This window comes from Phalangium opilio, unplaced genomic scaffold (genome assembly GCF_054372755.1).
Source record: "Phalangium opilio isolate 3A_F unplaced genomic scaffold, DU_Popi_V2 ptg000024l_1, whole genome shotgun sequence".
In the NCBI taxonomy this organism is placed as follows: Eukaryota; Metazoa; Arthropoda; class Arachnida; order Opiliones; family Phalangiidae; genus Phalangium; species Phalangium opilio.
The window spans coordinates 7,949,865-7,964,646 of NW_028324155.1; the positions used below are offsets into that span (position 1 = coordinate 7,949,865).

Below are 14,782 nucleotides of genomic sequence, written 5' to 3' on the forward strand. Positions count from 1 at the left end.
CCAATCGGTATTTCGAAAAAAGCCCTAAAACTGCCTAAGATCTAGGCTATCCAGCCCAAAAACAAGCCAAAAATTTATCGTGAAAATTTGAAATTAGTTTTTCTTTCAGAAATTTCAATGCATATTCTATACTGACACCATTTTTAAAACCCAAGACAAAATGAAACCATTTTATTTAATCATGAATTGACGAATTATAAGCCGCTCAAAAGGTTTGACAGCACCATTTGGGCATTCTAATGATCTTCGCCTATTGGCGGTATTTTAAGTACAGAAAGCCAAAGAAAAACCCCGACAAGCCCAATTTCCAGCCAACAGCCAACCCTTTTATTTCAAGCCAATATTTTTGAGAAGAAGCCCAATTGGCGGCTTTCCAGCCCAATATGGCAACCCTGGTGACGCTCACCCGTTAACCAATAGGGAATTGGGGATTGAGATAGCAGACGACACTGCCAAAAGGTCGCGACAAATTTTTAAATCAAGGGTGCAACATGAGGTTAACGCGGCTTTTATTTACTAGTTATTCTAAATTACCCAAAAATTTCGCGAATTTGCCTCAAAGATACATAGATAGAGTTATGAAGGAGAATTTTACCGAATATGAAACTCCAAAGGGAAGGCAATATTTACGTAAATCCATTAGAAAAACCAAATTTGAGTATGGCATGGATCGCCCATGGACAGGTTAGTTGGAACCTTCATTATCCCTTTTAGGCATAATCCCCTTTTATTTAAATATAATTTCTTGTACAGATGAGTTTAAGAAAAAAAATGAAATTGGAATGAATGCCAAGAAATTCTTTGTTAAACCAATCTTAGAATTTCCAGTTTTAAGAGGGGATAGGGTAAGATCTTTAATTGCATTTTAAATTAAATTACCTTTGAAAGACTTATAATATGATCCATTCAGGTTGAAATTCTGACTGGAAAAGATAAAGGGAAGCAAGGAATTGTAAATTATGTTGTCAAAGAAAGGAATTGGGTGACTGTGGAAGGTCTAAACTGTGTAAGATATCTAATATTGCTTAATTACTTCTTAATTTTAATTATAATCACTTTATCTTTTATTTAGGACTATAAATATATGGGGAAAACAGATAATTTTCCAGGAATTATGTACAAAGATGAACAACCTCTAAGCCTTGATGAAATAGCTTTGGTTGATCCATCTGACAAGTAAGCTTAGCCTAATTGAGCCACTTTCAATGCTTACTAATTATCTTTAATTATCATTAATTTTAGCAAAGCAACTGAAATTCAATGGAGGTTTGCAGAGGATGGTGAAAAAGTTAGAATCTCTGTAAGAACAGGACGTATTATTCCCATACCAGTAACTGCTCTTGAAACAATGGATTATAAAGACAGAGCGTATTACCCAGGTACTAAAATGAATCTTAATCCACCTTATTCCCTTTCGCCTGAAGTTAGGCTTAGCTCGGGATTCATGGGGGTGAGTAACGGGAAGAAATTAGTTTGTCGTCCGCTACAGTACATATTTTTTAGGCTTTTGTAGCAGACGACAGACGAATTTCTTCCCATTTCTCACCCCCATGAATCCCGAGCTAAGCCTAACTTTCTGCGAAAGGGAATAAGGTGGATTAAGAATTTTAGCTTTTTAAACCCAAAATTTGATCTATTTTAGAACAAGATAAAGATACCAAAGCTATTGATGTTGAAAAAATTACCTTTGAACCAAAACTTATGACTTTTCAGCAAGAAATAATGGAAGAAATGGGTATAAAAGAGGATAGAAAACCATTTGATACTTATTGGTATTGATTTAATTTATAGATAAAATTGTGTCGATTAAATATTTGAAATTACGCATAAATTTCGTTAAACCTTACGACTCTTGTGTTTTTAATTTTCCCTCTACCGTAATATCCGCTCTCTTATTGGCTAGAAGTTGCAATTTTTTCCAGAACAGTGATTGGCTCAAAGTATACGCCACTAGGTAGCGCTGGAAGTAATCTTTTTTTTTTTAACAACCTTCATTGTTTCGCGAAGGAGCCATAATGGATATGACGTTTTTAAATCGTGCCTGTAATTACGAGTAATTTGAGAATTATTATAGGTAAAATGATACTTTATACATTTATTATTTAATTTAAAGTTAAACTAGTTAATATTAGAACGGGTTTAAACGGTATTTTTACGCTTAATGCCGTCAAATCTCGACATAAGTAAAATTTATCTCAAAAGCCAAGGCTTAAGAAACGTCTTTGGCTAAAAAACTGCTGTTTTTTTGATTACAATCAAAATTTCTTTGAGAAGAAGAAGATTATGTGGCATCATCATAAACAGAAGCCCTTTGCTAATTCGAAATGTCTTCCCATATGTTACCGCGAACTCGGCGAAAAAAGCAGGACTAGTACTTGGGGTGATAATGTAGAACTATCTCCTTTAACAACACGTACTTTAAATGAAACTAAATACTCAATGACAACTTCTACAGAAAGATCTCTACAAAACTCAAACTCAAATGATAGGAAGATAAGAAATTTTATAGGTTTACCAATGAAGTTTAAGTTTAATTCGGGTTTTATAGGCTTAGCTAGTCTCTTAGTATGTATATTTTATGTATTGGTACCAATTGCCATGGCTGAAAAACAATACACAAATCAGTTTGCGGTGCAAATTATTGGTGGTCCTAAAGTGGCTGATAGTGTGGCTCTAAGGCATGGTTTCATCAATCGTGGACAGGTAAATATTATAAATTTCATTCATTCTGTTATTTTAAAATTTAAAGAAGCATAATCATTTAAAGAATGCATGTGGGGTTATTAACTAATATATTTATAGTACCTATGTTAATATTTACTTAAAATTAAAGGCTAAACTTTACTTTAGCTCGCGCATTCAAAATACAGTTTTTTCAATAAATATCATTTATTCAAGGTTAATTATAGGATAATTAGTTAAAATTAAGGTGCGGAAATTAATTAAAATGTATATTTTCCATGTTTTTCTATATTTTACCCTTCATATTAAAGGTTAGGTTAGGTTAGGTTTGGTTTGGTTAGGTTAGGTTATATTTTCGATATTTTATGGTATTTGGTGGCAAGGAAGAAGGAACTGGTCGGGTTTTTATGGTCGTGAAAATATTTATTAAAATAGTTTCCGCCACTTAAATGTAATTAATTATCATATAATTAACCTCCAAGAAATGATATTTATTGGAAAAACTGTATTTTGAACACCTACTTGCCTTTGACTGCATTAAGCTCTATGGGTAGTTAACATGGAGTGCCACTACTCTATGTTAATATTTACTTAAAATTAAATTGAAATCCATTAGGGCCTATATGAGAGTCAAAATATTAGTTATCTTGAAGCTCTTGAAGTCAGAATAGAATTTTCACACATAATTTAAAAGGCAACCTTGATTTATCATTTCTCTCAAACACCTGGATGGATTGGAGGGTCTTTTAGAATTCTCTTCATTATGTCCTTGTAGAAAGTATTGATTTCCCTTGATTACTTATTACCTGTGGAAATAAGATATTGACTCTATAAGCTTGGATAAATTAGATTGCCTTTTGTTATTGGGAATCCCCACTGAGCTGAGAGAAATTTTATCACTGCATCATCCTGTATTGGTGGAACAGGTCTTTCACTTGAAAGATGACAGGGTGGGATGAAAAATAATAAGCACTTACTCCCATGGTTATTCAAAAACCTGATTTTATTTTATGCCTCAGATTTTTTTTTTGAAGCAGAGATGAGATGTTTTGATAATGAGTTTTCCACCCCCTATGTTACTGTTACTGTAACTGACTCTGTAGAAAAAAATGGCTTTTAGTTTTTTTATTTTAACCTTTTAACCTCAAACTAGCATATAAGTTCTCTAATTGAAACATAAATCACGGTGAATAATATTTAAAACTGTTTTGGGAAAAAACCGGAAAATGTAAATAACCGGTATGGTATTCCGGGAAATTCGCGTGACCTTTCTACCTTTAAAGCTACCCTGCATAAAAAATTGTGGTCATTGCCCGCCATTTTGAATTTGGGTTGTTTCACGCGGGAACCATAGAGTTCCTTTTGTTGTTTGATATTTTATAAATTATTTAAGTTGGTTTTTTAGTATAATTTATGATTAATTAAAGTATAATGAATCTATTCAAAACTTTAGTCCATATAGTCTTACTCCTAAATTTGAATTTAGCACTTTATCATCTTTTATTACGTAAGCCTTGGCCCGTTTTGGAGTAAATTAGGCTTAACGAAATGATTTTTTGTACCATTGTTTCGCGTTCGTAAGCCTTGGTCGGATTTCAAGCCATATTTTTTTCCCATTGTTTTGTGTTTTCGCTTTAGATTGGTGGATTAAAGGATTATTTCCTTTTTGAACATCACGAGATTGAGAAACGTTCCTTAGATTACAGCCATAAACATCACGTAGCCTTGAAAAAGGAAAATGAGGTAATTTTGTTTCAATTTTACGATCTTGCGAATAAATAAAAATCCCCGGGATAATTTAAGTCTTCCTAACAGTTTTAACACGCGCGTAATTATAGCAATTACCGTCCTTTAAATCTTATTTTATATTTTTTTAAACGTATGTGCGTTGAGTTATTTAAAACTGCCATAATTTCAACAGTCAATTGTGAAATCTGAGAATTTTATTTCCCTAATATATTATTACTGTTGACTCGCGTGTAATGTCCATTAAATTTAGTAATTAAGCTCTTAGGCTTAGAAAAAAGGTCTCAAGTCCCAAGAATTGAGACATTAAGTGGGTGTTCTGCTTAATTGGGGTTTCTAGAACAAAATGATTCTTGATTCAAAGTTGAATGCTTTATTACTCTGGCCAAGAAACTTTTAGTATAAAAAGAATGTGTTATTGACGTATTCAACTTATTTTCAAAGGGATATAAATTATTTTGTTATCTGGTTCTGACATAAAATGGTTAACGCTTTTCAAGGTCTCTAAACCTATTGGTGCTTAAGCGAGGGGCCATTCACTGATATCTATACTAAGGAATTACTTTTAAACTTTAAAGGCTTCCCGCACTCGGTGTACAGATAATATGAGAGTGATTAGTCCCTCGGGCTTTGCTAAATATTTTGGCCTAATGTTGGGGTTCTTCAGTCTAAATATTTTTGCACCCCCCCCCCCGTACTCTTGTGTACAGGGAGTGTGATAGTGATTAGTCCCTCGGGCTTTGCTAAATATTTTGACCTAATGTTGGGGTTCTTCAGTCTAAATATTTTAACCCCCCCCCCGGTACTCTTGTGTACAGGGAGTGTGAGAGTGATTAGCCCCTCGAACCTAGTTAAAGTTTCGGCCATATGTTTGGGGGATTCACCCCAAATGTTTTTTGCAAAAAATAAATGTACAAGGAATATGAGAGTGATTAGCCCCTCGAACCTAGTTAAAGTTTCGGCCATATGTTTGGGGGATTCACCCCCAAATGTTTTGTGCAAAAAAAATGTACAAGGAATATGAGAGTGATTAGCTCCAAATGTTTTGTATAAAAGAAAAAAGTACAGGGAATATGAGTGATTAGCCCCTCGAACTTTCTTTAAAGTTTCGGCCATATGTTGGGGGCGGGGGGGGGGATTCAACCCCAAAATTTTATGGTACAACCCGAGATTAGTTTCGCCCCTGGACTTTCTCGAAATTTAAATGAATTAAGTTTTGGGGTGGTTTTTCTTTGTGACACGAAAGGTTTTATGGGTTGAACAACAACACGAGAAACGGCGGAAAAAGAGGGATGGATATTCCGATTCCTTGGAAATGAGATCTTTACCCAAATTTCCCGACCCTCTTTTTACCGAGCAGTGGTACTTGGTAAGTTTTACCATCTGTTCTACAACAAAATTGGGAACTTCCCATTTCTCCGAGGAAGTTCTCGTTATTGGTTCCGTTAACTCGCGTAACCGGAAATATATGTATTTTTGACTCTCAGCGTAAAGGAGCTTATGGCGGTAACGATATGAATGTCGCCCCGGTTTGGGAACAGGGAATTACGGGGAAAGGTGTCGTTGTTACCATCCTTGATGATGGAATTCAGACGAATCATCCAGATTTGAAACAAAATTACGTAGGTTTCGAAATTAAATCCGGTGGTTGATTTATTTTCGTGTGGTGTAGATAGATAAGGTTAATTTTTGGGTGTGTAGGATCCAAAAGCGAGTAGCGATATTAACGGACTAGACGATGACCCGATGCCTCAAGATAACGGTGATAATAAACACGGTACTCGGTGCGCCGGGGAAGTAGCCGCTACGGCTTTCAACGAATTTTGCGGGGTTGGAATCGCGTACAACGCTAGTATAGGGGGTAAGTCTTCTAAGGAAAACCAGGATTTCTATGAAATCTGAACCCCATTTCAAGGGTGTATTTTGCGTTTCACTTTACCAAGGTGTTCGAATGTTGGATGGTACAGTGACGGACGAGGTCGAAGCACGCGCTCTTAGTTTAAATTACGACCATATTGATATCTATAGCGCATCTTGGGGTCCCGAAGATGATGGGAAAACTGTTGATGGTCCCGGTAGGCTAGCGAAAAGTGCCTTTTTGGAAGGAATTAAAAATGTAAGGCGCTAAATTGCAATTGGTCAGGTTTTCCCCACTTTAATATTTCCGGTTTTATAGGGGAGGCAAGGGAAAGGTTCCATCTTTGTTTGGGCTTCGGGTAACGGAGGTCGTCATCAAGATAATTGTAATTGCGATGGATATACCAACTCGATCTATACGCTGTCGATAAGTAGCGCGACGCAAGCCGGCGCCAAACCTTGGTACTTGGAAGAATGTTCCTCAACCTTGGCTACGACGTACAGTAGCGGCACCCCGCGTCAAGATGAAAATGTCGTAACAGTCGACATGGATATGTCCTATATTAAAGATGTCCAAAATAATAGGAATCCCAATTTAGCCGCTTTGTGCACTAATTCTCATACTGGAACATCGGCTTCGGCCCCTATTGCGGCCGCCTTAGCCGCTCTCGCTTTAGAAGCCAAGTAAGTTCAGTTGAGAGAGAGTTGTCGAAGGGACAGAGGAGTTGAAGCCATAGTGACGTCGTTTGTGTGTGTGTGTGTGTGTTTTTTTTTTAGTCCTAGGCTTACATGGAGGGATATGCAACACGTTGTGGTACTATCTTCCCGTCCTGATCCATTAAATCGAGAAGATGGTTGGGTTACCAATGGGGTTGGAAGAAAAGGTACTTGTCTTTTCTATTAAATTGGGAGGATGGCTTACGTTCTTTTTGAGGATTTCTGAGCAAATGTTTGTTTGTAAATCCTAGTAAGTCATAAGTTTGGGTATGGTTTGATGGACGCATCGTTGTTGGTCAAATTGGCCCAGCAATGGAAAAACGTCCCCGAACAAAGAACTTGTCACACTCCATCGGATAAACAAGAAAGACAAATATCCGCCGATTACGGAGACAGATTGGAAGTGACCATGGTGACAAACGGATGCCAAGATTCAACTGACGGAATTAATTACCTGGAACACGTTCAAACCGTAATTACTCTACAGTTTTTACCCCGAGGAAATCTTCGTATCATCTTGGTTTCGCCATCGGGGACACCGTCTAGTTTGTTGTTACCTCGACCTTTTGATTCCGCCGAAAGTTCTTTCGTTAAATGGCCATTTTTAAGCGTCCATTTTTGGGGGGAAAATCCTAATGGTCAATGGAAGTTGATTATCGTTAATGAGGGACGTCATCGAGTCTCCAACGCCGGTGTCCTTAAAGAATGGTCTCTAGTCTTCTACGGAACCGAAAAAAATCCGGTTAATTTGAAAGCCAATAGCGGAAGAAGGCGACATTTTACATCCAGTTTGGAAGTTCAGAATCCGTGCGCTGTTGAAGGGAAATATCAGAAATTGGAAGATACAGAGTAAGTGGAACTTTTTCTTTTAATTCATACGCGAACTAAGGACTTTAAAACACATCGCGGATTAAAGCTCAATTACTTCGCGGATCATTTTATTAAGTACCAGGGCTACATTTCGTATTGCATGGCGAATCATTACTGTTTATTTTCATATAATTCCAATTCCTTCGCAAACTACTTTAATACATCATTACCTTCGCGGACAATTCAAATTGCCCTCGTGAATAATTCAAATTAGTCCCTTTACGGTTTAAATAAAATCAGAAGTGAGATGAGACTAGAAGTGAAGGGCTCTAGCATTGATAGTAGATCCTGGCACTAGTGAACAAATTTGAGGATTTTACGCCGCTTCAATCGCGCCTACGCTAGAGAGAAAAAAATTGGTCGAGTTCCAAAAACATTTCTTACCCCCTTCCCCTCAACCTAAAGCGGCGAAACACGGACGCGGGTGCTTGAATCTAGTTCGGCCGTCTACCACCGCGAGCGTCTCACGTTTTGGAGGGGAAATTCTGAAACCGCCACCAGAGGGCCAACCGTTGGCGTGTTATCAAGAATATTCACTTTCGCCGAGTGAAGAATTTCGTTAGCTCAGTACTTCTAGTCTCATCTCACTTCTGATAAAACTTAAGTTCATCTTCGTATTTCGTTGGGGGTTTGAATCCATGACGTGATTTTCTTCTCCAGGGATTGTTTGACGGTATGCCCTCCTGGTTATCACGGTGACGATCAAAGAATATGTCGACCGTGTAGCTCGGAATGCGACCAGTGTTACGGTAGCGGTTCTGACCACTGTCTAACTTGCCCTCGTAATATGTACCTTTCCAAAACGGACGCTTGCGTATCGACTTGTCCCAGTGGCTACTTCGCGGACCCAACCACTCGGGATTGCCTTCCTTGTTCGAGTTCGTGTCTAGAATGTAAAGGCGCTCCGGATCGGTGCCAAGTTTGCAAAGATAAGTTCTTCCTCTATCAAGAACAGTGTTTGTCCTCCTGTCCCGAACAAACGTATCAAGTCGATTCTCGCTGCAATAACTGCGACCCGAGTTGCGCCTCTTGCAGCGGTCCACGCGAATACCAATGTCTTTATTGCAACTCCAACTTCTTCTACTTGAATGGAACTTGCAAGGCCGAATGTCCTCGAGGTTATTACGAACACTATCCGACTAACGCTTGTTATCGGTGTGGTCAAGGATGCGAATCGTGTAATCAAGGCGGGAATTGTCTTCATTGTTACGAAAGTTGGAAAATGGACGATCGAAGCAATTTGTGCGTCCTCGAGGAGAATAATTGCGAACACGGTTATCTTTCTGTCGATACGAATCAGTGCGTTGATTGCCATTCTACCTGCAAGGAATGCGTCGGAAGTAGCAAGTACGCTTGCGCTACTTGTCAAGATGGCTGGTAAGATATGTTTCGTTAAACTTTGCTTAGACTTTATGAAATTATAGGCTTAAACATTTCAACTTTTCATTGTGTTTGTTTATTTTGATTTACCTATGAAGTTTCTAAGCGATATGTTTTTTTTATTTACCTTTTTGAAGGCTTTTGCACAACAGTCAGTGCGTTCAAGCTTGCCCCGATGGTTACTATAAAACACTGGGACACGAGTGCAATCCGTGTCCTCAGTCCTGTTCCTTATGTTCCGCGTTTGGGTTTTGTACCGCCTGCGTCTATGGTTTGGTCCTACAAGGGGAGAAATGCGTCTCTTCGTGCGAGGAAGGGTCAGTAATCACTTTGGTTTTAATTATGATCATTTCGACATAGTTTTAACATTATGAACATTTCGACATAGTTTTAACATTATGATCATTTCTACATAGTTTTAACATTATGGTCATTTCACCATTGGTTTAACATTGTGATCACATCACCATAGTTTTAACATGATGATCATTTCACCATAGTTTTAACCTTATGATCACATCACCATAGTTTTAACATTATGAACACTTCACCATAGTTTTAACATTATGAACACTTCACCATAGTTTTAACATTATGATCACATCACCATAGTTTTAACCCATTAAGTACTAAAGTACCGCCTTCCGTTTTCTTGTTTTTTGAACAACCAAACAGTTGGTATAATTCCGAGTCAAAATGCCACGAATGCGACTCTTCTTGCAAAAGTTGCCACGGTTCCGGTCCTCGTAATTGTACTTCCTGTAATGTCAACAATTACCTGTTCAACGGTGGTTGTTTGACCTCTTGTCCCGAAGGTTTTTATCAAAGTATATCGGTGCACGGTGCCGGAGAATGTATAGCTTGTCATCACGCCTGTCAAACTTGCCAAGGTAAGTTTTTGACTTCAATTACGAGAAATAATAAATACCGCGGTTAATTTTTAATTAGCCGATCCTAATTATTTAATATCAATGAATAATCTTGGGTTTTTTTATCTTATTTATTTCAATCTTAATTAGGGCCCGGTCCTAAAGCTTGCGAGACATGCCCGAAAACCTCGGTTTTAATTAACAAAACGTGCTATCCTTGTCAACGAAACGAGTTCTACGATATCGCGAAAAAAATGTGCGTGCCATGTCATTCCTCGTGTAACGAGTGTTTCGGTCCCCTGGAGTCAAATTGCGCTTCGTGTCAACTACCATCCAGATTGAATAGAGACTCCGGAATGTGCTTGCCATGTTGCGGATTGCGCGAAACTCCCACCGATGGAAAATGCTGCCCTTGCAACGATAATTCTGGTGAGCTTGTACCATTTTTTCTGTACTTACACTTATAAGTTTATTTTATATCACGCGTTGCACTCGTTGTTTATTGCTAATTGCCGTGTAAATTGCCTTTAAACGTTCGCTTGTGGTTAAGAAAGCCGGTAAAATTATTTGCGCGTAATAATGCTAATTGCTGTAGGTCTAGAAGTGAAATTTTGGTGAAGTTGTTACGTTTTTGTATATTTTAAGTTTAATTTGCACGTTTTGACTATATGAAGCGTGTTGCACAGTTTATTGCAAATGCCATAGAATTTTAGCCTTTTGCGTGGAAAACATTTTGCGCTTATAATGCTATTTACGTTAGAAGTGAATTTGATAGCGTACTGTTGAAATTGCTGTAGTGATGAACTTGGTTGTTGTAGTTTCCGGTAATACCATTAATCTCTGGTGCTTTTCGCATTTAACAAGTTCCGAGTTTTATAATGACGCGTAACATTGGTTACTTACAATATTGCAATTTGTGGGTTCCGTAGTAATTTTTATCTCTCTGGCTAATATCCATCCTCTGGTGCAAGAACCTGATATAGTTCTTAATCTAATTTTTTAACATTCCTGCATGGCTGTTCGTAATTTTTGGGTCAGTTGCACTAGCGCATTTCATATTGACGTACTAGTTAGTCACGCCATGCTCTCGCACGCATTCCATTTCACTTTTCGTATTGACATAGTATTGCACACATTTCATGTAATTTCAATTTTCATAACGGTTGAAATAGTTAGCCTCGCACCCATTTCATTTCAATTTCCGTGGTTAGTTTTACTTTTATTCATTTCACTTTTCGTTGTGACGTAGTTTAGTCTCCCACTCAGTACATTACCTTTCATTTTCCATAGTGACGTAGTTTAGTCTCCCACTCATTGCATTACCTTTCATTTTTCATAGTGACGTAGTTTAGTCTCCCACTCGTTACATTACCTTTCATTTTTCATAGTGACGTAGTTTAGTCTCCCACTCAGTACATTACCTTTCATTTTTCATAGTGACGTAGTTTAGTCTCCCACTCGTTACATTACCTTTCATTTTTCATAGTGACGTAGTTTAGTCTCCCACTCATTGCATTACCTTTCATTTTTCATAGTGACGTAGTTTAGTCTCCCACTCGTTACATTACCTTTCATTTTTCATAGTGACGTAGTTTAGTCTCCCACTCGTTACATTACCTTTCACTTTTCATAGTGACGTAGTTTAGTCTCGCACTCAAAGGCTATGAGTCATAGCATTACCTTTCATTTTTCATAGTGACGTAGTTTAGTCTACCACTCATTACATTCGCATTTCACTTTTCGTTGTGACGTAGTTCAGTCTCCCACTCATTTCATTACATTACATTACATTACGTTACATTTGAATAACCAATTGGCGCGTATTTCTTTCTCTCTGTTTCGCAATAAAAAACCCAATTCGAATTGGTCTGCAGAACTCTGCGGTGGCTATTCTGATAAACCTCGAAGCGTCGTCTCTTCGTCATCGTCGGACTCTGGCGTGTCAAATGACGCTAAGATTCCGTTTGCCAATCTGGGAAACGACGCTCTAAAAATCCCCATGAAAAGCATTGTGCCTGTTGTAGTTGGAATTTGCCTTTCCGCCGTTCTTCTCTTTTTCGTAGTCTTTGGATTTTTGCAATCGGTTTCCGCCGGTCATTTTAAGCGTCGTTTAGGAGGTGGTGCTGGTGGTGGTTTAGGGAATAGTTATAAACGCGTTCCCGTCGGTCGCTACGAAGGTGATTCCGAGAAAGTCTCCTTAACGCAGGAAGACGAGGATGAGGATGAGGAGGATTTATTTGAGAAAACGTAATCTTAAACAATTAGCGAAATAAAAAAAGAAAAGGGACTTAATGATACGATGATAATTAGATAATTAATTAAAATGAAGGTAACGCGCGGCGGCGATTTAAAAGCAACGGGATGGGGGGATTTTAGGGTGTGTTAGAAAAGAATAACAGGGGACCAGTAAAATTGTAAATAATTATAATTATTATTATTAGATTTCAACTTAATTGGGTTGTTTTCCAAAAAATCGTGTATTTTATTTAAAAGAATGAAAAAAATAATAGTAATAAGAAATCAGGCTGTCTTCGCAATTTTACGAATTGAATTGATTGACTCGAATTTTGAAAGTTCCAAAAAGGTTTGATTTTTGGTTTTTTTTTTTTTTTTCAAACACTATCGCTTTATTTCGAACTCGAATTTAAATACTACTCGCTCCTTTTTAAATTCATTTTATATTAATTTTAATTTTAATTAATTATCTTTCTCACTATTTATCGTCGAGTAAATTTGATTTTTTTTTTAATCTTAGAGTTATTTAATCCTAATTGCAATTAGAACATTGTAATTACGCGTCTTATTCCCTCAATTTTCTTTTAAATTAGCTTACTTAAATTTAATTACTAGTTTTTTTTATCTAGTAGCTAGCTCCCAGGTCAAACAAATAAATAAATAAATAAACTGCATTTATTATGTTAATGTGGTCCGCGTAATATAGGAAGGAAAATAAATAATAATAAAAATCCGGCATTAATGTAAACTATATTTTTCTTTAAAAACACGTAAATAAATATTATATTTATCCATAATCCCCCCCCCCCCCAAAACAATACCGGTAATACTTGGTAACCCTAAAACCGTAAGTTATTCCGTATATATATAAATATATTTTTAACGTTTATTTTAGATCTCGCATTTTTCCAAAAGGTAAATAAATAAATAAATAAACATTCCCAGGTTGTGTTAATATTCAAGCTAAAACTTTCTAATTGGCTTAAAAAAATTAAAATTGCAGGGAAAATTTCTCTCGTAGTTTTCGTCTATTCGTTCTTTTTTTTTTTTAAAAAAAGTTTTGGCTTTTCTAAACTTTAAAAAAACTATATAAATAAAGAATAAGGAAGTTTAATATTTAAATATAGTGATATAATAATCAAAATATAGGTTTAATTAATGAAATATCACTTAAACAAGATAGTTAAAAACCGGTTTAGTACTATATAAACAAACCCCATCTGCCTATATAAAGTTTGAACAAATCTAGAATGGCTTTAACTTCTTAAACATAATAATTCTCAAATCACCCAAAATAATCTGTTTTTGGATTGTCTACAATTTTACTGTTATTTTTATTAATATATGGGAAAAACTATTTACCTATATTTTTTTTTGTTTAATTGAAATTAACTTCAATTTGTTTATTCAATTAATTCTTTCCCAATAAAGCCTTAAAAAATTTACCCCATTTTAAATTACACATATTTTTCGTTAATTTATTATTAGGCCTAATATCGTTGGATACTGGATAGGGGAGGTATTGGGCTAGGCCTATCACATACTTAAAGGATTAGCTGGTACCTCTTATAGGACGAGATCTATTTGAAAAATCACATGTTAACCGTATGGGGGGTATGTTCATTAACATTTTGCTTAATTACTCGGCCCCTGTTTATTCGATCCCCACGTTTTTAGTATGGTTGGATGGGGGTCAAATTGGACCATAACATACTCGAATGACATCCCCGTATCTCTAGTAGAAGCAGAGTTATGAGCCTCCAAAGTTGGGTGTAATGTTAATCCTATGGAGGGTATATGGTTTTGAACGTTTTCCTTAATTTCTCGGCCCCTGTTTGACGAAACCCCAAGCCTTTAGTATCGTTGGATGGGGGGCAAATAGGAATATAACATAATCAAAGGAGATCCCCGTAACTATAGTAGAACCCGAGTTATGAGCCTCCAAAGTTGGGTGTAATGTTAATCCTATGGAGGGTATATGGTTTTGAACGTTTTCCTTAATTTCTCGGCCCCTGTTTGTCGAAACCCCAAGCCTTTAGTATCGTTGGATGGGGGGTAAATAGGACTATAACATAATCAAAGGAGATCCCCGTAACTATAGTAGAACCGAGTTATGAGCCTCCAAAGTTGGGTGTAATGTTAATCCTATGGAGGGTATATGGTTTTGAACGTTTTCATTAATTTCTCGGCCCCTGTTTGACGAAACCCCAAGCCTTTAGTATCGTTGGATGGGGGGTAAATAGGACTATAACATAATCAAAGGAGATCCCCGTAACTATAGTAGAACCCGAGTTATGAGCCTCCAAAGTTGGGTGTAATGTTAATCCTATGGAGGGTATATGGTTTTGAACGTTTTCCTTAATTTCTCGGCCCCTGTTTGTCGAAACCCCAAGCCTTTAGTATCGTTGGATGGGGGGTAAATAGGA

General features: G+C 37.0%; 2 protein-coding genes across 2 annotated transcripts; both read left to right on the top strand.

The window, feature by feature from the left end:
• The first annotated feature begins 440 nt into the window (after positions 1–440).
• On the top strand, positions 441–1,846 carry mRpL24 (mitochondrial ribosomal protein L24). Its single transcript, XM_089868407.1, has 6 exons — positions 441–684; positions 754–845; positions 911–1,006; positions 1,073–1,176; positions 1,243–1,379; positions 1,643–1,846. The coding sequence occupies exons 1-6, from the start codon at positions 492–494 to the stop codon at positions 1,777–1,779; spliced, it is 759 nt and encodes a 252-aa protein (XP_089724533.1). The 5' UTR covers positions 441–491; the 3' UTR covers positions 1,780–1,846.
• A 129-nt stretch (positions 1,847–1,975) lies between these two features.
• LOC149692611 (furin-like protease 2) lies at positions 1,976–13,813 on the top strand. Its single transcript, XM_089868406.1, has 14 exons — positions 1,976–2,703; positions 4,321–4,425; positions 5,675–5,797; positions 5,916–6,050; positions 6,130–6,289; positions 6,372–6,544; positions 6,605–6,969; positions 7,063–7,169; positions 7,254–7,851; positions 8,533–9,249; positions 9,390–9,569; positions 9,928–10,142; positions 10,272–10,550; positions 11,996–13,813. The coding sequence occupies exons 1-14, from the start codon at positions 2,284–2,286 to the stop codon at positions 12,370–12,372; spliced, it is 3,954 nt and encodes a 1,317-aa protein (XP_089724532.1). The 5' UTR covers positions 1,976–2,283; the 3' UTR covers positions 12,373–13,813.
• The last annotated feature ends 969 nt before the right edge of the window (positions 13,814–14,782 follow it).

Coding starts and splice junctions, on each gene's coding strand:
- mRpL24 (XM_089868407.1), top strand. CDS start 492: ATGAGGTTAACGCGGCTTTTATTTACTAGTTATTCTAAATTACCCAAA. Junction 846..910: donor CAGTTTTAAGAGGGGATAGG/GTAAGATCTTTA, acceptor TGATCCATTCAG/GTTGAAATTCTGACTGGAAA. Junction 1,007..1,072: donor CTGTGGAAGGTCTAAACTGT/GTAAGATATCTA, acceptor TCTTTTATTTAG/GACTATAAATATATGGGGAA.
- LOC149692611 (XM_089868406.1), top strand. CDS start 2,284: ATGTGGCATCATCATAAACAGAAGCCCTTTGCTAATTCGAAATGTCTT. Junction 9,250..9,389: donor GCTACTTGTCAAGATGGCTG/GTAAGATATGTT, acceptor ACCTTTTTGAAG/GCTTTTGCACAACAGTCAGT. Junction 10,551..11,995: donor CCCTTGCAACGATAATTCTG/GTGAGCTTGTAC, acceptor ATTGGTCTGCAG/AACTCTGCGGTGGCTATTCT.